The 24749-nt window shown below is 45.9% G+C and overlaps 1 protein-coding gene across 38 annotated transcripts in view; it reads left to right on the top strand.

The window, feature by feature from the left end:
* Window positions 1–24749, top strand: part of CELF2 (CUGBP Elav-like family member 2) — a 1172172-nt gene that overhangs the window by 1017945 nt on the left and 129478 nt on the right. For all 38 annotated transcript variants that reach the window (XM_085653524.1, XM_085653515.1, XM_085653510.1 and 35 more), the window contains one exon: window positions 22845–22979. In XM_085653524.1, the coding sequence (XP_085509650.1) occupies window positions 22845–22979 (135 nt within the window). The remainder of the gene's footprint in view (window positions 1–22844; window positions 22980–24749) is intronic.

Here is a 24749-nt window from a genome sequence, read left to right as displayed (position 1 = left end):
ACTTATCAATTAGGAATTCCGATTCATGTTAGAAATTATCGCAAGTTAGCAGTGATGGGCGTAATGTTTCAACGACATGCAAATCTTTCAAATTGTGCCCTTTATCTAGATTACCTGCTGTGTTAAATTGGGTTTAGAACTGCCAAACTATGCTCTGCAGCGTAGTTAAAGAAACATGTGAATTTCATACCAAGCACACAAAAATACTCCTCTGTTCAGTCTGCCTGTCCTTAATGTACCATAAAACGTGGTCCATGGAAATGTGGGGTATCCACAGTGATCCTGACATGCTCCAGAAACCATTCAGAAAGGTCCCAACACTTCGATCTGTACTGAAAGATTGAAAGAGTGGCCAATCAGGTTGCTTTTGGGATCCTTTTTGAGAGGTTAGAAGAGTAGCCTATCGGGTTACTGTTCTTTCAGCCATCGATTCGCCACCCTTTCAGCCACTCACAATAGGTTCATATGTTAGGCTCATTATGATTGGTTTCTGGTTGCCAAATAAAAACAGTCTTCCAAACAACCTTATGTACCTTCACAACTCCACGCCCGGCGGTCATCTTGGAACAGTCCATAGATTGCTGTGAAATCATTGCCTTAATCAGATCCTCTAAAATCAAAGGATTTGCACCAGAATTGCAGAATAGAAAATATTTTTTTTTAGTCTCACAGTTTACAATTAAAGAAATCAACAGACACCTCTCACTCCCCAAATGGCAAAGAAGAATCAAACAAGGATATAAATCCTTACAAGACATGAAATAAATTTCTGATTCATAATTTGCCCACTGGCAGGACCATATTCATGTGAGGTCATTATAACCTCATATCTTCTATTCCTCCACATGGTCGGAGGCTTGTACTATAATCTAGCATGTAGTTACTCCCCCTCCTCCTCATACTGCTACCTACTGTTATCAGTTTTCTTAAGTATGCCTCAGTAAATAGATCAGAAACAGTACATGGCACCAGAGAACTGGACAACAAACTTTACCATTACAATTAGGTTTGAAGACCTTCGTTCAGCTTGTTATACTAAAGTGGGTGGTATAACCTTGCAGCACTGAGTTCTCTTTGCTAAAGAGAACTAACAAAGGAGGAGAATAAAAAGAATGTAGTCTTCTTGTAAATTAGTTTTGACTGATGGGCAGCCACAGTGCTCCAGGCTCTTGATATACTTACTCTACCAATGACACATTAGAGTTGGGTATGATCCACATAGTGGTCAGGAAGAAGCAGCCCAGGGTCCTTAATAAAGTTTGGAAGGTGTAGGAGACAAGGCTTACACCTGGTAATCTTCACAAGGAATGGAGATCGCAGCAGAACTGGGTACCACAACCCTCCTGGTCTGAAATGTAGGACGAAAAATAGCACAATACCCTACCTACTTGCATCTGCCAAAAAATCAAGAAAATCATTCTGTTCAAAAGAAGTGTACCAAACACCACATAAAACATTGGTATCATGTCTCCTGTGGCCATTTGGAAACTACTTCTGCTTTAGCGCCAGTCCTTTGGTCACCCCTCTTTGAAACATTGGTAATGTAAATGCACGATCTCCACACTAAAAATGCGAATCAGCAACTTATGCATAAGAGTACGCATGCATGTGATGTTGTTTAGAACACCCAGACAGCAAAACGCGCTGCGGTGTGACTCATTAAATGTGCAGATGTAGTGTTTGTTCTTAAAAATAACCAAGTGTAATGACACCACTGTACTTAAATAGTCTACTTTCAAAACCGTGTTCTCTCAGCGCTCCATGCTAAGTGAGAAGACGACACTTCCTGCTATTGGCCTTGGGTTTGGGTTTTTTATTAACATAATATCTAAACTCTACCGCATTCAATCATTTTGCAATGTCTCTGGTTTGTGGTGGATTTTTAGGTGTTTTGAGGATTCCTTTTGTTTATCACTCGTGAAACTAAATGGCAGTTCTGTTATATTTCAAATACTGGGTTCAGACTATGGCAATGTTTCAACCTTATGTTGGAAAATGATCTGAAGTTTTGTGACAGGGTGTAAGATTAATAACAATAACAGTTCATGGTTATTCATCACCCGAGTCGCAATGCACTGTAATAACAGGTTACCCTATTGCACAGTACTTATTTCATCAAATTTTGAAAGATGAGAAGGTGTGTGGACGGGCCCACCGGGACTCAAGCCTATGTTCTTGAAGTTAGACACACAGATTTCTCCAGTCCACTGGCCTACTTTGTTGCTCATTGTAAAGATAGTCAATGCTGTGGAAACCTGATTAAATCCATACCATATAGTCTTCATTTGTGCAACTCTCTAATTCTGATTCTGATGGATACATCTGCCTGTGGATTCCTCACCTTATGAATATCCCCTGCGCCAGCATTCCGTGGAATTTTTTTCTAGCTCTCCATGCCGACGAAGACGTCGGCTCCGCTCGCGACTCAGCATGACGTCAAGAGAGCCTCGTCGGCGTGATGACGTCAGTACCCTTTTTTCCGTGCCGTCGACGCGTAACTTTGTTGTTCCTTCTGCTTTAACTTTGCTAGAAGTGATGTTGTCTTCGAGGAAGTCTGGTTTTAAGCCCTGTAGGGAATTTGGGGGGTCACATGTCCATCACTGACCCCCATGAAGATTGTTTATGGTGCTTGTCGTCGGATCACGACGTGGAGGACTGTTCCTGTTGCAGGAAAATGAATCCTAAAGCACTCAAAGAACGGGAAGCCAAGTTGTTTCTGGCCAAGGCGAATAAAGAAGGTAGAGGGCGCAAGCATAATAAGTCGAAGTCGTCGACTTCGCATACGTCGAAGTCAAGAAAGCACAAGAAAAAAAAGAAGACATGGATCTCGGCGCCGCTCGACGAAGGGTAAGGCTTCGAGGTCGCCTTCCCCTGCCCCTCGATGTCGCTGTAGGGTCTTTGTTTCTCCTTCGCCCTCTCCTTCTCCTCATGCGACTCCGGAGAAGTCTCCTTCGCCTAGAGGCACTCCGGCGCAGTCTCCGGCGCAGAGGGATTCACCGGCTTCAGATGCTGAGCCGGTTCAGGATGTTCCATCTTCTCCTGTGCCTGAGATTGAACCGGTGGATTCGGCAGTGGATCCGATCGTTCTGCTGTCGGACACTTCCCGTTTGGATACTGGGTCGAATCCATATCCATAATTCCCGTCTCCAGGGGCGAATCCGTCGCATTTTTTAAATGCTATGTACGGAGTTTTTAGAAGGGCGGCTTTCCCATCCGGAGCAACTTCTGGTCCCGTGGGTCTGCTGGCATTCAACTTGGGCGTGCCCAAGCACTATGCCCAGGCACCCTTCATGCCGATGGCGCCGTCATGGCAATTTCCGGCACCGAGAGTCTCGACGCCGTTGATAGAATCCTTGGCGCCGTCTGGTGAGCCCTCCTCTCGGCCTCGTGTGGATCTCTTGCCTCCTTCGAAGCCTCCTTCGACGCCAGAGCAGTCGGCGCCGCATACGACGCCAACGACGCCGTGTCCGCGGATTTGTTCACGGAGAGAGGCTCAGAGGCTTTTGGAAGAGTAGCAGTATCGTAGAGAGGAAGTAGAGTAAGGCAAGTTGGAAGAGTCTATGGATGAATTCGAGGGAATTCAGGAGGCGTGTGGTTTAGATACCTCTCCAGAGTGGGAACTCTCTTCTACAAGGGCTTCACCTCCTCAAGAGGTAGCTCCCTACCATTTGGTGATAAGGAAAGCTGCGGAGCTTTTGGATTTGCAGTTACCTACTGCCGAATATAAACCAAATTTGTTGACAGAGGTTTTGCTTTCACCTTCCTCCGCAGTTGAGCCTCTGTGACCTTTTAATGAAGCTTTGTTGGATCCTATCCTCGAGGTTTGGCGTAAACCACTCTCTTTGCCTGCCGTTTCTAAGGCTGTGGCTAGAAGGTATAGGACTGCACCAGGGGATCCAGATTTTCTCTCTTCTCATCCACCTCCAGAGAGTTTGGTGGTGCAGGCATCCTGCTCCAAGCAATCTTCAGGTGCTTATCCACAGGCCCCAGCTGACTCAAAGAAAATGGAACAGTCAGCTAAAAAGTTTTTCTCCTCTTCTAGCATAGCACTGAAATCGACCAATGCCACTTGTCTGTTGGGCAGTTACATACATGCTTTGATGGACTCGGCAAAACAATTGGCCCCCAAGTTACCTGATGAGGAGAGGGGAAACTTTATGGAGGTTCTGTCAGATGCTCAGGCTATGGCTAGACAGGTTATTCAATCAGGCCTGGATACGGCTGACTCAGTAGCCAGAGTTATGGGCTCCTCCATAGCTACAAGAAGGCAGGCTTGACTTCGTTCTTCTGGATTTTCCCCTGATGGCCAGTCCACTCTTGTTGATTTGCCCTTGGATGGGTCCAAGCTCTTTGGGGAAAAAAGGAGATTAGGCCTTACAAAGGTTTAAGGATAGCAGAGTCATGGCGAAATCCTTGGGATTGCAGACCCAGTCGACAGGTTTTGACTACAAGAAATATCGAGGCTTTGGAAGGTCTTCCTTTCGCAACTTCCGTCAACCTCAGCAGCAGTAGCAGCAAAATCCACTATCAATCAATCAAAGGCTTTATTTCGATATGATGAATATCTTTAAAAGCAGTACAAAAAGTGATGAGCAATAAAACAATAAAAAGGAGCCAATACATAGAAAAGTAAACATACAATTCATACTATAAGTGACACCAATAAATTAGATAAGAGCCGTTTTTAAAATGCAGATTAAACAAGATACAAAAGCCTAATTGATCTGATGCGCCAAGCCCATCCTAGGAACTTTGCTAAGCCACAAGCAAAGAGAGGCCGTGGATCGTTTTTCAGAATTCGTAGGGCCTCCTTATAATGTCTTGTTCCAAGTTCTCTGCAGAGTGGCTTTAACCATCTACTGCGGGGGACTACATAGGCCGGGCATTCGAACAACAAATGGGGAACTGACTCTGTCCTATTCTCACAGAATGGGCAGGAAGAAATAGTCTGGGCCGGGGCTTTCCACCTAGAGGTCAGTTCCCCAACGGGAAGTAGACCTAACCTGAATTGGAAGTATAGAGCCCTATCCCTGCGGTTTGTGATAACGTCCAGGTATGGTTCGCAAAAGGGCACCTCCTTAACCAGAAGGAAATCCACGGTGGTCCTACACAAATTAGCATTGCTACTTCTACCATCGGCTACCCATCTCCAATATATCTCCTTCAGGACAGACTTTGGGGGGGCAGTTCTGTTGTTCCAAGCCTCGCCAAGGCCAAGATTGCCGAGGAGGCGCTTAACTTCCCTCAGCCAACAAATCTTAGGCCAGCCTGGCAACCCCAACACATCGGTTAAGCCATCCGCGTAGCTGATCATTTCTGGTACTCTCCAGATTCGCGCCCATAGAAGGAGAGGACGTAGCCTAGCCTGGTCACTAATTGACCGAGTACCCATATCTAGAAGCAGTGGAAGGGTTGGGGTACAGTAGGGGAGCCCCATTAGATCTTTATGAAATTTACTTTCTGAACGGGATAGCTGGTCCACATTATGAACACCCCACAGTTCGGCCCCATAAAGTGCTGCACTAACACCCTGTGCCCTGTAGATATCTAGTATAGGGGCAATGGGTTTGAGGGTTGAGGCACATTGTTCCTTAAGAAGGGTACCCACCACCCTCTTGTGGGTCAGCAGCATCTTTTGGTGATGACATTTCCAACTCATAGAGTCACAGAGACGAATACCGAGGTAATCGAACTCCGTAACCCTTTCGAGAGGAACGGAATCTAGGGTCGGTGATTTAGCTACCTTTTTCGGTGGGTTAAGGACCAGATACTTAGTCTTCCCTGCATTAATAACTAACCCCCTTGCATCACAGAAGGACTTGAAGCTAGTTAGCAGGCTCTGCAGGCCTACCGGGGTTTTAGAGATCAGGAGGGTATCATCTGCAAATAGGAGGGTAGGTATTCTTCTGCCAGCCAGGGATTGTGCATCTGCAGGATGTCGCAGCAGGTGCTCTACCACTCCATTGACATACAATGAAAACAGAGTGGGGGCTAAGACACATCCCTGGCGTACCCCTCTATTTACAGGTATATGTGCTGTTTTTTGCCCCTGATTGCCCCACCTGATCTGCGCAAAGTTATCAGCATGCAGTTTTATCAGCATGCTTAATAAGTATGGTGGGATACCCTGTTCATCAAGCACCCTCCAGAGTTGGCTGCGTGGGACCAGGTCAAAGGCAGTCCGCAAGTCTATAAAAGCGAGGTACAGACTGCCTTTGCCCAGTACAACCACTTTCCAATACAGCATCATAAGCCGAAAAGATTGCTCTATCGTCCCCATACCCGATCTAAAGCCGGCCTGGAGGTCAGATAAGATACCCTTTTCCTCAACCCACTGCAATACCCTGCCCAAAACCACTTTTCCCGCCACCTTCTGTGAGGAGTCTAAGAGGCTTATAGGGCGGTAATTTGCTGGGTCGTTCCGGCTCCCTTTTTTAAAAATTGTGACGACCTCAGCGCCCTTCCATGAGGCCGGAAGGGTTGCCCCATCAAAACTAGCATTTAGTAGGGCAGCGATGAGTTTTCCCCACTCCTCTGGGTTAATACGTAGTAAATCCCCTGGTATGCCATCCGGGCTGGCTGCTTTGTTGGGGACAAGACATTTAATCGCCCCCTCCACTTCCTTAGCTGTGAACAGGAGCTCATCATTAAACTCACAGGATACTAAGGGATGCCATACTGGCAGACTTTCCCCCTTACCCGGGTCCGTTGTATAGAGCTGGGAGAAATGGTCAAACCACGCGCACTCCGGTATGTTACATGTTATCGTTGTGTCCACGGGTTTATCCCTAGCTCTTAGTAGTTCCCAGAAACCCTTCGCATCCTTCCTTAGGCTTGCGACCTTCAGGTCGTACCAAAACTGGTTCTCCCATTCTACCTTTGCCTTAGCTATAGCCCTCCTGTAATTGCCCCTTGTAGCACTAATCTGGGCTCCATTCTTGGATTTCACTGCCTTTATTAATTCCCTTTTGGCGTCGCGACATGCAGGTGAAAACCACCCAGCATTGCCCTTCCTGCCGCCTCTCTTGTTTTCCCTTTTTCCTGCATTATGGACTAAAAATAGATCGCCTAATGCGTTCGTGGTTTGGGCAAACAGTGTGGACACCTCCTGCGCACTGATAGAGGGGGAATCTAAGCGAGGTATGATATTAGCCATTATAGATTTTACCTCCAAAATCTTTCCCTCATTACCAACAATATTCTTCCATTTCAGGCGCCTACCACAGTTAGAGGGGCACACTTCATGTGTTGATCTCCACACATGTGGGATTGGGGGTAGGGAACTTCCCTTCCACAAGGGGGACAAAGACAGAGACAGAGGGTTGTGGTCGCTGTCAATGGACGGGAGGACCACCATATCCGCCAGGTAAGCCCACAAACGATAGTTCAGCAGAATGTAGTCAATCCGTGAGGAATGCCCTACTCTGTTGAACGTATGGGCCCCCATTTGGTCTGACATAGATCTACCATTAGTTGCTCTAAGGCCATGCTCCAAGCAGAGGGCATTAAGGTCGATGGCACTTTGAGTCCATCTTCTAATTGGCGCGAGTTGCAACGGTGGGATACCTCTCCTTGCATCATCATCTCTTGTGCCCAGCACATCGTCCACAGCAAGGGGTTCAAATGTACAGTTAAAATCCCCAGCTAGCATGACGAAGGAATCAGCGCTACAATTTCTGAGTTCCTCGTCAATACCAGTTGGGGAGAGAGTGGACGAGCCGCCCCTTGTGCCTCTGACATAAATATTGAAGATTTCAAGCACTCTCGCTCCACATGGCCCTCTCACTGTCTCTGGAGGTCAGGTGACTTAGTAGCTAAACATTTGATAGAGCACCGCAGGGAGATGCTTGCCCAAATTAGTAACCCTCCCGAGGGGCGCCCCTTCCCTCCACTTGATCGTATGGCGGGTACAAAATAGGTGGTATAGCCCATCTTATGTTGTGGTTCCAAGCACCAGGTTTCCTGGAATAGGCAAATCCCAAACGATTCTATAAATACATTCCAATCTGGTATGCTTATATTCCGTACAAGGCCCGCTATATTCCAGCTAACTACCTTCAGGGACACACTGCCAGCTCCTCCCCACCCCATAGCTAATTCACTTGCCAAGGGGGCACTAGCAGTGGGAGTAGCCACCTCAATGGTGGGCAGCGCCACAACATTCGAGGTTAAAATGACCCCTTCGAGCAGCTCCCTGCAGGGCAGAGGCGGCTCGAATGCTTTGAGGCAGACCACCGGTGAGTGACCCCTAGAGATATTTAGTGGGAAGAGGGTTCTAGTGGATAACCTCGCCGACTCCTCTCCAAGTATTAGACTATCAATTAATGTCTCCCCAGATACCTCGTTATGCGTCTCCCATATTGGGCAGATTGCGTGTCAATAGTTTTGCCAAGACCGAACATGTGGGTGGCATGGGGTATTATTAAGTAGGCTAAATTGGGAGAGGCTTCCACGAGTCTGTCTGTCGTCCCGGTCCTCCCACATAGGGGTTCCGACTAGCCTCGCTGGCAAAATTGGGGGATTAAAATAACTAAGGTCGCAAATACCAATTTGTCCCCCACTACCTATTAGGCTATGTTCCCTCACAGGTCCGCTGCATAAATAGCTAGCAACCCTTGGATCCTCAAAGTTTACTATGATGCAATCCCCACTTATATTTTTTTTCCTAGTGCCAATCCAGCCAACTCTCCTTACGTGGATAATCCGACCCTCCCAAAATTTGGGCAAGGGTCTATTTTCTTTAAGCCAAAAAAGGGTCTTGTTATACAATTCATCGAATGACTCACGCTTACCCGGGCTAAGCACAGGCACCCCAGTCAACACAGCTACAAAGGGCTGGCAGTCAGGGGGGAGATTAACATTATGGACCCTCCCACCCTTAAAGCCCTCACCTGTCTGCTGAACGTGGGCCTTTGCAGGTACAGCTGATTTAGATAATGGGATCTCGGGTGCACTAGAGGTTACTGGGGTAGCGACTGTGGTAATAGGATTTGCTTTGCCAGGGATGCCAGAGGCTGTGGGACGTGCCGTCTTTTTATCTGAGTTATTGATAACGGCCTTAGAGGGCTTTAATTTCTCTGCAGACTTGGTTACTGGCTGCCCAGGGTTCCTGGCTATCCCTGCAGCCGTTGCAGTAGGGAGCAAATTACGGTCAGTCGCCTCAGATACAACTGTAATAGTGCCAGCTGTGATAGATCTACCTTGTTGAGCTATAGGGGTCTCCCTGCTATCGGGTCCCCCCCCCCAGCCCATCCTCCCTGATTCTTAGCTGCAATTTAATAAATGATTTTAGGGAGAAAAAATTGTCTAGAGTTGCCTGCTCCATTTTGTCCACCCTCTCTGATAGCCCCCTGATTTTGTCTAACACCGGAAGGAGTAAGGTTTTCATCATTTTCTCCATGTTTGCAATTAGGAGAGAATCTGGGGGTAGAGGCGCAGCAGGGCCACCAGTCTGTTCTTTACAGACACTAGCCTCTAGCCCTCCAGATAAACCCACCCCCTTCTCTCCCTGTAGCAAGCTGGAATCCCGCCCTACTGCCTTGAGTGAGCCACCCGACCTAACACCAACCCACCTGGGTCTCTTGTGGTCTTTAGGCAGTCTACCTTTCCGTGGGGTGGGCAGTCTTTTCCTTTTAGTGGGGGCTGGATGTATTTCCGCCTGCGCCACAAGGGCCGTTGGGGGGGCGACATCGGTTGAATCGAAGGATTAGCCTGGGGTAACAAGGGGATGGCTGTCTTGCTAGTCATTAAATCTGGGGCCACATTATTTTCAGCATGGAGTGCAGTGGCCGTCAAAATTTCCAGTCCATCTATGTTAGCTCTTAGGGCGGCCACCCGTGGGTGGTCCAGGGGATAAGGGGCAGGGACAGGTAGATCCAGTGCTCGCTCTGGGGAGGGTGCCAAGGCTATCGGGCCCAACGATGATCGTCTATCACCAGATGGACCTCGAGATAACCTCCGCTCAGCCATGGCGATTTCTTTGTCGATAACATTAGCCACACGGGTAATAAACTGATCCATGGTGCCAGCCATATCCCCCCGCCCCTCCTCAGACTTTTGCCAGAGCGGGTTGACATTGTTAAGACAGAACCAGCCCAGATGTAACAGACAAGCTCCCTAGCAGTGACCTAAGACAGCTGGGGACAAGTATTGATATGGGCTGCCTGATACCAACAGTCAAGATTTCAGGGGGGTGGCCCAGCCCAGCCTCCTCCGGCCTCGGACGGCCACAGACGGCCCGCCCTTTGTCCGGGCTTCGTCCGGCACGTCCTGCTCGCGTCCCGCGTAGCGGATGCCGTCGCGTCTTAATAATGCGTCAAAAGTCTGTGGCGGGTTGGCGGGGAGGAGCACAGGTGATATGACGCACGGGCTCCTGGGATCCGGAGTCCCGTGCGATGCCTTCTCCCCGGAACAACAATGCCACACACAGCAGCACACCGCAAGCAGAACCCCTCCTGGGGCAACAGCAGAGCAGCCAACAGGGAATGGCCAGGTAGAAACAATCACGAAGCGGGACCCGCGCCAGCGGGTTCGGCGAGGTTTTTTAACGAGTCTGTGGCGGGTGGGCGGGGAGGAGCACAGGTGATATGACGCACGGGCTCCTGGGATCCGGAGTCCCGTGCGATGCCTTCTCCCCGGAACAACAATGCCACACACCGCAGCACACCGCAAGCAGAACCCCTCCTGGGGCAACAGCAGAGCAGCCAACAGGGAATGGCCAGGTAGAAACAATCACGAAGCGGGACCCCACTATATAAATCTTATAGAGGATGAGCCAAAGGTCGCCAACTTGGTTCTGCCCGCAATCTCTCCTCCTCCTCTTCTGTCTCCCCCGGTACCGCAGGAAAGCAGCCCTAGATCCCCCATCCTGGATCATGTGGGTCCTGTAGGGGGTCAGCTGGTCCTCTTTCTGCAAGGTTGGAAATCGGTCATGACAGACCTTTGTGTTTTAAACCTTGTGGAGAATGGGTACGCCCTTCCCTTTCGGGAATTTCCTCCTCCTTACCCTCCTTGCCAAGGTTTTTGTTCAGAGGACCATTTGCTTCTTCTGCACAAGGAGGTTCTTGCATTATTACAAAAGGGTGCGATAGAGGTGGTTCCAGAGCAGGAAAGGGGTCGGGGATGCTACTCCCGCTATTTCCTGATCCCCAAAAAGGATGGCAGGTTACATCCGATCCTGGACCCCAGGGTCTTGAATATTTACCTGAAGCAGTAGAAATTCAAGATGCTGACCCTTGCTCAGGTTCTTCTGGTGCTGCAGCAAGAGGACTGGATGGTGTTGATCGACTTACAGGATGCGTATTTTCACATCCCCATTCTGAAGTCGCACAGGAAGTATCTCTGTTTTACGGTTGGGTCGCAGCACTACCAGTTTGTGGTCCTCCCGTTTGGTCTTACTACTGCACCTCGGGTCTTCACAAAGGTGATGGCAGTGGTGGCAGCTCATCTCAGAAGGTTGGGGATTCCTATTTTCCCCTATCTGGACAACTGGCTGCTCAAAGCGGAGTCGCCAGAGATGGTGCTTCATCATTTGTGTGTAAAATCTCAACTGTTGTTCATCTTGGGTTTTTCAATCATTGTGCCCTAATCTCACCTGGTGCCCTCTCAGCGCAACCTGTTCATAGGGGCGGTACTGGACACTACTGTGTGTCGAGCATTTCCTCCTCCACAAAGAATTCTCGACATACAGGAGATGATCCCTTTATTCCACAATGGAGCAGTTGTTCCAGTTCTGAAGGTCCATCGCCTGCTTGGTCTGTTCGTCTCCTGCATTCTGTTGGTCAACCATGCACGCTGACACATGAGGGCGCTCCAGTGGTGTCTCCGCAGGCAGTGGTATCAGCACAACGGAGATCTCAGGGAGTCAGTCAGGATCTCCTCTGAATCTGCGGCGGATCTGTCTTGGTGGAGCGTGGAGGGCAATCTGTCTCAGGGAAAGCCCTTTCATTTTCCTCCATCGGTGGCCACAGTGATTACGGATGCTTCTACCCTAGGGTGGGGTGCTCATCTGGGGGATCTGGATATCAAGCGTCTTTGGTCTCCAGAGGAAAGATTGTCTCATATCAATCTTCTAGAATTGCGGGCGATACGTTTGGCGCTCAAGGCCTTTCTCCCTTCCCTTTGCGGTCAGTCGGTTCAACTCCTGATGGACAACACTACCGCGATGTGGTATGTCAACAAGCAGGGAGGAATAGGGTTGTACCGTCTCTGCAGAGAGGCTTTGCGGTGTTGGTCCTGGGCTCAGGACCATCGGATTTGCTTGATGGCGAATCATTTGGCCGGGGTGTTGAACGTACGTGCAGACAGTCTCAGTCGGCAGTTCTCCACCGACCACGTGTGGAGGCTTCATCCGGAGATAGTTTGTCACGTCTTCCGGATGTGGGGGACTCCTCGGGTGGACCTGTTTGCCACTTTTGAGAATGCGCAGTGCCCGTTACTCTGCAGTCTCCAGTTTCCGATGCCGGGGGCATTGGGGGACGCGTTTCAGTTGAGTTGGAGCTCTCAACTCCTTTACACGTTTCCTCCCATACCCTTGATTCCATGGGTTCTGAGGAAGATTCGCCAAGACCGGGCCCACGTCATATTGATCGCCCCAGATTGGCCAAGAAGGGTGTGGTACACAGATCTTCTTCACCTCTCATCACACCCTCCGCTCCGTCTCCCTCTCAGGTCAGATCTCCTCTCGCAGTCGCAGGGGCAAGTTCTACACCCCCACCTCCAGAGCCTGCACCTTCATGCCTAGAGATTGAACGGGGCAACCTGAGTTCCTTCTCTCTCCCGCCTGACGTGGTGGATGTTATTTTATCGGTCAGGCGACACTCCACCAAGTGCATTTACTCCTACAGATGGTCAAGATTTGTTAAATGGTGTGGAGAGAGATCCATTGACACTTAAAAGGCCCACTTGTCGAATGTTCTTCAGTTTGCTCTTTCCTTAGCCGGTTAAGGGCTATTTGTCGGCCTTATCGGCTTTTCTGTGTCTACCTAATCAGCCATCTTTATTTAAGTCTCTTATCATTTTGAGATTTATCAAAGGCCTTACCAATATGTTTCCGCCTACTCCCTTTGTTATGCCCCAATGCGATCTTAATCTTATTTTGACTTTTTTGATGGGTTCCACTTTCGAACGCCTTCATAGTTGTCCTTTGAGGCTTTTGTCTTTTAAAACAGTCTTTCTGGTAGCCATTACCTCAGCAAGGAGGGTGAGTGAGCTTCAAGCTATTATTTCTAAACCCCCGTTTTTGACCATACATACTGCAAGGATGTTCCTCAAGACCAGGGCTGCTTTTCTGCCTAAGGTAGTTACTCCTTTTCATCTGGGGCAGTCCATAACTCTTCTTGTGCTTTATCCTCCCCCTCACCCTTCCAAGGAGGAGGAGAGCCTTCACCGCCTAGACCCTAAAAGAGCGGTGAGCTTTTATTTGGACAGGACAAAGGACTTACGTTTGGACAATCAGCTTGTGGGCTATGTTGGACAAAAGGCAAAGCTGTGCACAAGCGCACTCTATCCAGGTGGATCATCTTGTGCATCAAGATCTGCTACGCCCTTACTGGTAAGGAACCACCTGAGGGTATTCGAGTTCATTCTACTAGGGCTAAGTCTTCCACCTCTGCTTTAGCCAGAGGTGTTACTGTGTTGGACATTTGTAAGGCAGCGACCTGGGCCTCACTCCACACTTTCGCAAAGCATTATTGCTTGGATTCCGAAGTGACCAGGGAGTGCCATTTTGCGCGCTCTGTCTTGCAGGACTTTTTGGTATAAGAAAGGTGGACACCCTCCTCCGGGAGTGGGACTGCTGTGGGAATTTATTCATAAGGTGAGGCATCCACAGGCAGATGTATCCATCAGAAGAACAAGTTACTTACCTTCGGTATCGCTTTTTCTGGTGGATACAGTATCTGCCTGTGGATTCCTCACTGACCCACCCTCCTCCCCGTTGTCCACCTTTGTATACCTTAAAGAATGCATTGTTTGACATCTTGTTTTACATTGTATCTTTTTTCTATCTGGTACATTTATAGGAAATGCTGATGTTCTTTAGCTTTCCTTTTTGATTTTGTACTGTGTATATTGGTTCAAATGTTGTGTACTGTGTATACTTTGAATCTGATGTCGGTCCACCTGTTCGCCTCGGAGGCATGGAAAAAATGGGTGGAACTGACGTCATCACGCCAACGAGGCTCTCTTATGGCTCCGGTGACGTCATGCGGAGTCGCTTGCGCAGCCGATGTCCTCGTCGGCATGGAGAGCTAGGAAAAAATTCCGCGGAATGCTGGCGCAGGGAATATTCATAAGGTGAGAAATCCACAGGCAGATACTGTATCCACCAGAAAATGCCGTTACCGAAGGTAAGTAACTTGTTCATTTCTGCTGTTCCCTGCTATTTATCAGATTGTTTCACAGAGGACCTTGGAATTTATTTTGTCCCCTGCACAAAACCTTCAGCCTATAAAAGGGGTGTGTGTGTGCGTACATGTGTGTGTGTGTGTCCCTTTGCAGCTTTGAGTCCCACAAGTTGCTCAACCCTAGATACATTATCCAAAACGTCTTAACTCCATCTCTTGTGACTACTATTCTATTCATGGCTCTAGTCTACAGGCTGGGTGCAGTTTGAGGATGTTGATGCATAGGGAAGTGGGAACCCTTTTAAAGGGGTATAGATGTAATGTGCTGAAGGAGGAGGAAAATGTGATTGTGCAATCGAGGTGTCTGCAAAGCATGGCTCAGCACGTGGCTGCAGCTACCAGAAAAGCACACTTCAACTTCTTGACTACCAAGTTTCATGTCCCATTTTAACCCGTACCACTTAATTGCCTTATTTTCTTACTTGGTATCTCCCTATCGGATGTATGTCAGAATACTGCATGCAGAAATACCATCTGTTGAGTGTATTCTATCAGAAATTTCACTTGTAAAAATATTCCATTATGTGTAGATTTTCTATTAACTCCAATCGGGCCAGTACTTAGTTTAAAAAAAAAAAAAGGATATGTGACAGGGTCCTCGTCAAGAGGCCACTGCAGCTAGAACCACCTAGTGCCCCTACCAGCGCTGCCAGAGACAGTCCCAACACAACTACTAACCATCACACTCCAAGTGTGAGAATTCAGACTATGCCAGGCCTCCAAAACTATAAGAATAGCTGAGTAGCAGGTATTATAATTTTTAATATATATTGAATTCGTAAACAACTGTTGTTGTGCTCATCTCTAAATTAGATAGTGCTACCATGTGGCAGACTGTAATGAGTACTGGTGTTGACAATGATGTGCCGTTGCCAAGCACTGGAAACCACCGACTCAAATTAAGCACTGGATTGGGCAGTTTTTTTATAGGTGACATTTACAACACAATATTTATGTCAGACTCTATTGTGACAGAAATATTCTGGTAACACACCTCCTCATCGACTGACGTATCTCAGTCCTTGACTGTGGAGGAAGAAATAGCACCATTACCACAACTCTCAGAAACAAAATTCAAAAGAATAGCACAAGCGCCCTAGTGACTTTGCTGGCATGGGTGTAGAAAGAAGATATTGTGCATTCACAGTCATGAGCTTTAATAATATTCATAGTGCCAAAATTACATCAGTACTAATCAAGGTACCAGCACCCAGAGGCATGATCCATAGAAATTGAAGTAGCTCGCCTCTCCAGAATACAAATATATGCATATCACGATTGTGAACAATAATGAACTGTTTCAATAAAACAACTGACACCAGAATCCAGTGTGCTTAGCCAATGCAATAGAACTGGCAAAAGACAAAAAAAATATCATACATGACCACCTGAAATAGATTTAAAGAACTTACGGCATGGAGATAGAAAACCAATAGTCATGTGTAAAACTTCTTTGAACTAGTGTTCCATCACTCGCAGGCATGAACTGTAGATAATGAAGAATGAGCACAGTACCACAGACCTCCACAATCAAAATAAAAAGGACCACATCAGCACATGCAGCTAAGGGCCATAGAAACAAAATTAGTATTTCTGCAACCACAGCCATCAATCATTGAAAAAGGTACTACATTTCATCACCCACAAACCTATCACGTAGAAAGAGAAAGACAGGTGAAAAGCCATGCTACATCCCTCAGCTACAGAATAAGTACTATGGGTTCGCAACGCTGGCCAGCTAGAAGGACAAGTGTGATAAAGGACCATTTTAAGGTCTTCCATTAGCCAAGACCATTTGATTTTGCTAAACTTTCACATATGACATGCTTATAGAGGCTCTCAGCCATCCCTCTAAATCATTGTTCTCTTTTTGTCATTCACATATATTTTCACCCACTACGGCATATAGCATAAGGAACTGGGTCAGCCTACTCCAGCCATTGCCACTGTGTGTGACTGCATTGTGCTCAGTCACTATGAGCACATCTGCATACAAAGTCGTTCATTCCAGAGCCTGAAACTACTATGGCAGTGCATGCTTTTTGAAACGAGAAAACATTTTTTGCTTTTGGTCAATGTTTTTTCTTTTATATAAGAGCGAGGGCCCCTTAGCTTCCCCAACACTACATTTTTTTTTTTTTTAATATGACAAAACGTGCATCGACAAAGTCAAAATGCTGTCACCCAACACCAGATGTATTTGCTTTGTTCATTCCTATTTTCATTTCTACTTGAAGCAAATATATATCAGAAAAAACAGACCTTGGCAGAGGGTGAAGCACTTCTTTCGGCTGCTTGATATCTAGACCCAAAGGCACAGATTCAGATGATATCATTGAAATGCTTATTACTGGAGAACTATCGCGTGTATTTTTTGACTGACTTTGGACTATCCGCATTCACTTGTTTATGAGCAAAGACTGTAATATTGTTATTTTACCTTCTGCTTATAAAAAAATGCCTGGGTGCTGGTATGAAGGCATGTCTTCATTAGCTGGAATAATTTGCACAACAATAGAAAGAAAACCCTGCACTGCAGTTTCTCGGTAGCAGAGCTTGCTGCGTGGTTTTACTTGAGGAAAAAACCCAGGGCTGGCTGCTCATTAACAATGAATTGGATTTGCATGCCATTTAAAGAGCAGACGGGTTCACATCATGAGCAGCGACTCTACTGTATAATAAGCTTTTCAAGAAAAAGAAAATCGAGTTTTGAAACTGGATTACTTTTACTCTGGGCAAATTAATGGAAATCCTGTGTGCGAGTCTGTGTGCGTTGCTCTTAGAAATCTGAGCTATTCCCCGCCATACCAGGAGGAACAGACACATGATCGCCATATTTGGATTGGATGGACACCTGATCCATTACCCAAAATCAACTGTACCATCCAAAATACGCCCTGACGTTGCATGCCATTGCCAGCTGTAACCCACAGATGGCAGCAAAGAGTGTCGGCTTTGTCACCTGTGTCTTAGGCCTCAGGACTAATCAAAATGATTAGAAGGCTGAAAATGATCTAAGCTCTTGGCTGCAATGCTGCTTCTGAGAGGGCGCCCTGGGGCATGCAGGGGGATTATTGGCACAGATCAAGCAAACTAAAGACGTTTTCGGTCATCAATTGACCATAAGTACATAGTTGATCAAAAGGTTAAAAACAGATCCCGGCAGATCTCTCTTGAGGTCTAAATCTGATCCTGCATGATCACTGAAGATTCATTTTTATTCTTTGCAGAGGAGATCTCATCGGTGGTGGTTCAGCCAATGAGTATTGTGAGATGTTTGCACAATGAATGCCTCTGGGTAAATCATATCAACATGCACCAATGCCCTATCAAGTTGAGAAAACTGATGAAACGCTAATTTTGAAAAGAAAAATTTTTAAATCACCCATCACCTCTCCTTTTAATGACTCCTGCTTGTATACCGGCTGGCGCTTTCATATGCTAGGTTAGGCACTACCAAGAAAACATAAGGATCAAAGTGATAGTGGTCCAGAGAGCAAAATACATTTTTGCCTAGAATGCTGAAAATCCTCTTAGCATTCCTCCTGATAGCATAAGTGAATACTCGTGTTGTTGCTTGTGAAATCAGTGCCCGAGGCCTTCATGCCCCTTTGACTGCAGTGGCATTAATCTTTTGAGGCATAAGTGCTAGCTGTCTAATGACTGTGTGACATCATTACTCATGTAACATCAAATACAATCATGGTCCTTGTGACACAAGTGGCAGCTGCTTGCATACCACCTGTGGCATCAGTGGCAACCATCTGCATGTCATCTGTGACTTCTATATCAAATGCTTGCATAGGACCTGTGGCATCAGTGACAAATGCCTTAATGACTGTGTGACGCCAGTGCCAATTGTCTGTATGCCCCACATGACATATGTGTCAACTAGCCACAGGTTCCTATGCCAACTGCCCTAAACCACCTAATGTGGCATTGCAATAGCCTGCTTCTCAATTACAATATCCTTTACATATGGGCGCAGGTCTCTTGTGACATCAGTTGCATGTCCACATTCCTGCATGGTGCCTGTGGAAACGGTGCTTGCTTACATCACGCAACTTTATTACATGCTTGTACTCTGTATCCCGGTGGAAGTGAGAGGGAGGAGCCTTAAGAAAGATGGAACCAGAACTCACCATATAACGATTAATGGGGAGTAGTGCCAATATTATTAAATAGGAATTTACAGAGTGAAACTACAGACCAATCTTGTACAGAAGAGTGGCGGCATCCAGTAAAGAAAATAAAGAACGCAAAGTTAAGAAATTGGAAAAGGAGCATACAGTGTGACACACTTTGCACAGACTGTGTGGCAAGACTAGCCAGGACCATGAAAAGATAGGCTTTGCCTCTCCGTTTTCTGCCAAGCCTCGTGTTTCTAGAGGCCAAGAGTGTCAACTGAGCTTGCAGAGAAGTATTGATTGGAGTTCAATATTGGTTCCATGTAGATGACTTTATGCACTTTTCTCATTCACTGACACCTTCTAAATGATGTGCAAAGTGCCTTGGTTAAGTACCAGGATCATTGTAATAAAGCTGTGATGAAGACTCACATGTCTGTTCCACCTGTCAGGATGGATGAGAACACTTGAATTGGTGACAGATTCTGTTTGAGTCATTGGTTGATCATTACCGGTTCAGTCTCCGAACTGACACTTACCTTGGGGGCCTAAAGGCTCATTGGTTTAGATGAGTAGAAAAACATTTACCTATTGGAAGCTAATTCTTATCCAAACCCTATTAGTCATGGCAGAAAGTGATTAGCCAAGCTCCCACACTAGAAGGTACCTTCTTCACAGAAGAAAAGACTAGCACACCATTTGCATGCTGCTTGTCAAATTCAGCTGAAAGGCCCTGAAGTTAATAGGGCATCACATTTACTGACTCAGCTTTCAAGGCAGTGTAAATATTCAATGTGGGCCAGTAGAGCTGCCACCGCTTTAGCCCAGCTACTACTGGTATCTCTGGCATACTCCAGCTTTCAGCACTCTGATTCCTAGTTTTAATTCCAGTCTCTGAGTTCACAGAGTCGCCTAGAGGCATTTACAGCCGAAGTCTGTGCAATGCATGTTCAGCCCTCCTTCCTTCATTCATCCATGCCACCTTCTGCTGGTGGCCATAAATCCTCATGGCCTGGTTCCAAAATTCAAACATCTGTGTTAGTTTCTAGAATTAGTGAAACAAGAGTGACATATGTCATTGGGTTCTCAATCAGTGAATGTTTTTTCCATAATGTTTCCCTGCACTACAGGACCAACCAAACGGAATAGCTTGTGCTGTTGCAAAAAGACAGAAGGGTAAACACTATCTGATTTATACGTTTGCACAGTTTGTGTGATTACTGAAAGTAATAGGAAACAAGTGCACCCCCGCTCCATAATTTAGCTTCATCTTGTTTCCTTCTGAAGTAGTGTTTCACAATTTTGGCACTGATGTTTCCCCGACTTAGTAGTATAAAGGTGGTGATGTTGTGAGTTATAGTTAAATGATTTGCCCCTTAGGTGGCCCCCATCATCACACATCTTCTGCCGACCCTACTGTGGTCCTGAGTGGTGGATTGAAGATCTACTTCCCAATTGAATGAACTGCTCAAAGAGTGCCATGAAGAGAACTTCAGTGGTTTTCCCTTTCATCTCTACTCTTCAATATTTACATACCCTCCTCAATAGGCACCGTTTTTAGAGCACTAGTAGGTGCACTTGTAAATGTTTGCAGTTGACACTCAAATTCACATCAAGTGAAAGCATGGGATATCGAACAATATGCAGCAAGTTTAGAGACCATGTCCACAGCTCCATAAAAGAGAGCTTCATATGCCCAAATGGGCCTAGATACTCCGATTTGAGTGGCTCACAAATACTGAGATACCCACATTGACATGCACCGCGCATTCAATCCCCAAATTATTGCTGGGTATCCACTTTCAGATATTCATGCTCTGAAAACTCCTCACCTCCTTCTTCAACCCCACTAATGGGTGGGGCTTAGAAGTTCCTTGGTGCCTGTACAATTAACTACTGCAAAAAGACTGCAAAACTTCAGAACAAGAGACCAGAATGCAGCTGAATCTGTGACAAAGCAACCACGCAAGACTAGTCATGCAAGCACCCCACTGACTCCCAGTGGAGACAAGAATCAATTTTAAAATATTTTGCACCACACAGGTTTTAATCTGGTCAGCGGTTGATAGTCTATAGAGCTGTTATCACAGGAACAGCAGCTACATCCAAGAACCATGAAAATGGTGACTGTTAAGTTTGTGAGGCCAGCTTTCTCTATGAGGATTTGGCCTTTGCAGTTGGTTCAATGTTTATAAAATTGTTGTTATGAGGTGTCTTCATTATGTCTTTGTTAGTGTTTATCATAAATGTTGTATTCTTGGCTCTCAGAACCATGAGACCAGGGAATAAAGTTCTGTGAACCACATGGAAGAGAAGGGGATAGAAATCAGGAGCAATAAAAGCGTGGTGGAAACATGAAACAGAACAGAAGTGGAGGGAAAACCCAGTCAGCCTTACACAGTGTGCCGCGAAGGTTAGGGCCAGTAAGGTCAAGGAGACAGGCGTTGCACCTTATCCAACAGCAGTGCTGGTCTTGGATCAACACAGAGCTTAAAAAAAGACAGAGGGGAACCTGCACATCTAAAATATTATTCTGCAGGAAACCGACTGAAACAGAGCCATAGATAGTCATGTAAAACCCATTAGGGATATTGCGTTTAGGTGCTTAAATCATTTGGCTTGAGAGTTTGCAACTAAGATGTATGTGTTATAGAAGCTTGAAAGGAAAAGTTCTGAAAGTCATCCATCTTTCATGTTCTTGGCCATCACATTCCCCAGAGCACCACACTCTGATAGGACGTGGAAAAGGTGCTTATGCACATGCTGGAGATAGTATACTGCATAGAATACCCAAATGTCTGATGGCAGTTGCTCTGCGTTCTGTATACACCATCTTTCCTCCTTTTCTTATTTTTAATTCATTCCTCTTCGTTCTCCCGTCCCATCTTGCTTGCCTTGCAGCTTTATGCCTGTCGTGTGTGGCCACCAACCTAGATTTAAACAAACACTGAAAAATCTTAAACCTGCAAAAATCACCGGGACATATGAACTGCGTAATGTTTTCATCCACCTTAATAAGAGCTTTATTTAATTCAAAAAATACTTTCGCAGGACATTGTGTGGCGAAGGAAGAATTAAAATAATAATAATAAAGTGCTGAGGATTTCTAGGATTATTTTAATAGACTACCAATTCATATGCACAATGCACGCTATCTGTGCAAATTATGTAAACTTTAAATCAGAGCTTGGGAGCAAATAGTGGAAAGAGGCTCCACCGCTCTAGCTTACTATACTCTACTCTCTCTGTAATAACCGGGGGCCATATCATCAAGGGCTGAAGATATAATTATCGCCGCTTTAGCGTCCGTTTTCGGGCGAAAAGCGGCGATAATTATATTGCATTATTTGCAAGGACACGCTAGAGCGTGTTTCCTTGATTCAGCTACCCCAGCTTCGTGATATCATCAATGAGGGGTAGCGATATTTTAAATCCCGTTAACTATGCCTTAACGCAGGAATTTAACGTCTGTTAAATTCCTGACTAAGGCATAGCTAATATGGGAGGTGGATTATGGTGATACGACCACAGGGTCGTATCACCAAGGCTATCTCCGTTTTGGGTGCAACATCGCTGGTTTTCCAGCGATGTTGGCCCATTTCCCTGGAATATTATCGCCCTGGAGTAACGCGTTGTTAATAATGCGTTACCAGGGCGATAAATTCCTGCGATAGTCGGCGATAAATAAACAAGTGCTAAGCGCGCTTTGTGTTTATTTATCGCCGTCCTAGTAAATATGCCCCTATATCTTTTAAAGAAGCAAGATGGCTGCTGAAATCCTGCCGAGCTTTCATAAAAAAGGCATTGACCGCGATGCTGCTGCTTGTTGTGATCTTTCCTTTAAAGCTGTTTGAAATGTAAAAAGGAGAACCGCTTTAATCAGAAGGTTCATCTATAGATTAGATTTAGTCTCTGGGTAGCCCCTTTAAATACGTGTTTCTTCCCCACCTTGATTGTTCAATCGAGAAACTTTTTTTGCCTGCTGAGAATCAATTCGAGTTAAAAATTATCTTTGTATCACCTCGAAGAATCTATTTTTTTTATTCTATTGCTTTGTTCTTCAAAGTGTCACATTATCACGTGTTCTCACTTTAAAAGAAAAAAATATATGCCGTTTTATGAGTAACAGCACAGACCATGGGACGTAGGAAATGCCGGGTCTGTATGTGTAAAATGCTTGCCTTGGGACCTGTCTCCGCGGCGCGCGCGCGGCTCACACAGTTTGATGTGGTAATGAAGCGTTGATCACAGGGAAAGGAGATGAAATGGCCTTTGCTCATTCATTATTATTTTTTATTTTTTTATCTTCTAGCCGTGGAAGACAGAAAATTGTTCATCGGCATGGTTTCGAAGAAATGCAATGAGAACGACATCAGGGTGATGTTCTCGCCGTACGGCCAGATAGAAGAGTGCCGGATCCTCCGGGGGCCTGACGGACTGAGCCGAGGTGAGTGCGCGGCCTCCGGATCCTTCCGCCTTGAGGGCTAATTGGAGCGGTATGTCACAGGCGGGGGATGCGGGCTCGGTGTACGGCCAGAGGTTACCCTGTAATGTGTCCCTGTGGGGTAAAGCTCCCTGCGTGAACCTGTCAAACACAGGGAAAATGGTCACCTTTGATTTGTATGGCTGTTGAGGGGGACAGGCAGTAATAAGATGCCACCCCCCCCCCCACACACACACATACACGCAACAGCTGTAGTCTTCCTTTAAAGAAGCCGGTTGTTAATGTGTGTCAACCTCCCACACAAGGGGGGCACCAACAGGGTCTGCCTGTTCTTTAAGGACAGAGGAAACTCATGTTATCTTATGCTTATCCACCTTCAAAACACAATAAATTGACCCTTTCTTTATACAATTGGCAACCATGACAGGGAAAATAAATGTAGCACAATAACAACATGTAGAGTAACTGCACTAATAAAGACACATTCACACCTTTATTAATACAGTGAAAAGGTCATATTCAGGTTTGTTACCACAGTACAGCAAAATTGACATGAGAAATGCATGTTTAGCTGCCTCACACTTTGCTTGTAACAATTACCATAGGCAGGGATAGAACTCTCTTATTAGTCACACATCTCTTCAGTGTGATTTTATTTTGATGCACGCATTTAACTACTTGCATGCTGGTTTTGGTCAAAAACCTTTTTGTAGAAGTAAACATGAAAAAATGTCATGTCGTAAACAATATGTGCAGATGTGCCGAGTATCATATGCTTTTATTAATATTGATGTTGCAAGGGGGTATATCATAACTTATTTGAAGCTTCACCTCTCATGAGTCATGGCCCTTACATTCACTCGACAATGGTAATTAAGAGCATAATACATTGTGCACATTTGTGTGTGTATATATATATATATATATTATGCAAAATAAGAAGCAGAGACCTCTGGGTGGTTATGTTTAGGTGGAAAGCAGCTCCTGTATAGAGCACCCTCAACACCAGCGGCACAGCACTCACCTCAAATGTCTGCTTTTCTATCAAAGTCTTTAAGCGTAGACGCCGAGATAGAAAAGGACAATGTCTTTTACCATTTCTACTGCAAGGTTTTTAAGCATAGCACTAGCACAGTGCTATCAATGCCGAGCTGTAAAATGGCAAACGCCTTTTACCACTCCAGACACAATATTACAGCTTTGAATTGGTAAAATACCAACCAAGCCAACCTGAAATGAATAAAAGCAACCCCTGCCACGTGTTTTGCTCTCATTAGAGCTCTTCACAGAGGTGTAGCTTTATCCAGACACAAGGGAGCACCCAGTATAAGTCAAAACAATACCCATTAGGCTTAGAGTGCCAAATAAATTATACAAAATAAGAAGCAGAGAACTCTGGGTAGTTCTCAAGTATAGGTGGAAAGCTGCTCCTGTATAGAGCACCCTCAATACCAGCGACACTCTAAATTTGCTCACCTCAAATGTCTGCTTCTCTACCAAAGTCCTTATTTACATCGACCACTTCCCCTACCAGACATTTCCCTAGTTCAGAATAGGTTGCCACCTCTGTGGCTTTCCTTCCCTTTTTTTCTCTGCATTGTATCTCACTATTTCTTGTCTAGCCTGTCCTTTGTGTCTAGTACATCAAGGAGAAAGTGGATAAAACAGGAGGGGCAGCCACAGAATCTTACAACTCACACCCATAGGAGTAAAGAATTGTGGGAATCAATGAACACAGTGTACTTTTTCCATGTATGAAGGCATTTCTTGTCA

The sequence above is a fragment of the Triturus cristatus genome, chromosome 4_1, assembly GCF_964204655.1.
Source record: "Triturus cristatus chromosome 4_1, aTriCri1.1, whole genome shotgun sequence".
Taxonomy (NCBI): Eukaryota; Metazoa; Chordata; class Amphibia; order Caudata; family Salamandridae; genus Triturus; species Triturus cristatus.
This window is presented reverse-complemented; position numbering and strand designations above follow the sequence as displayed.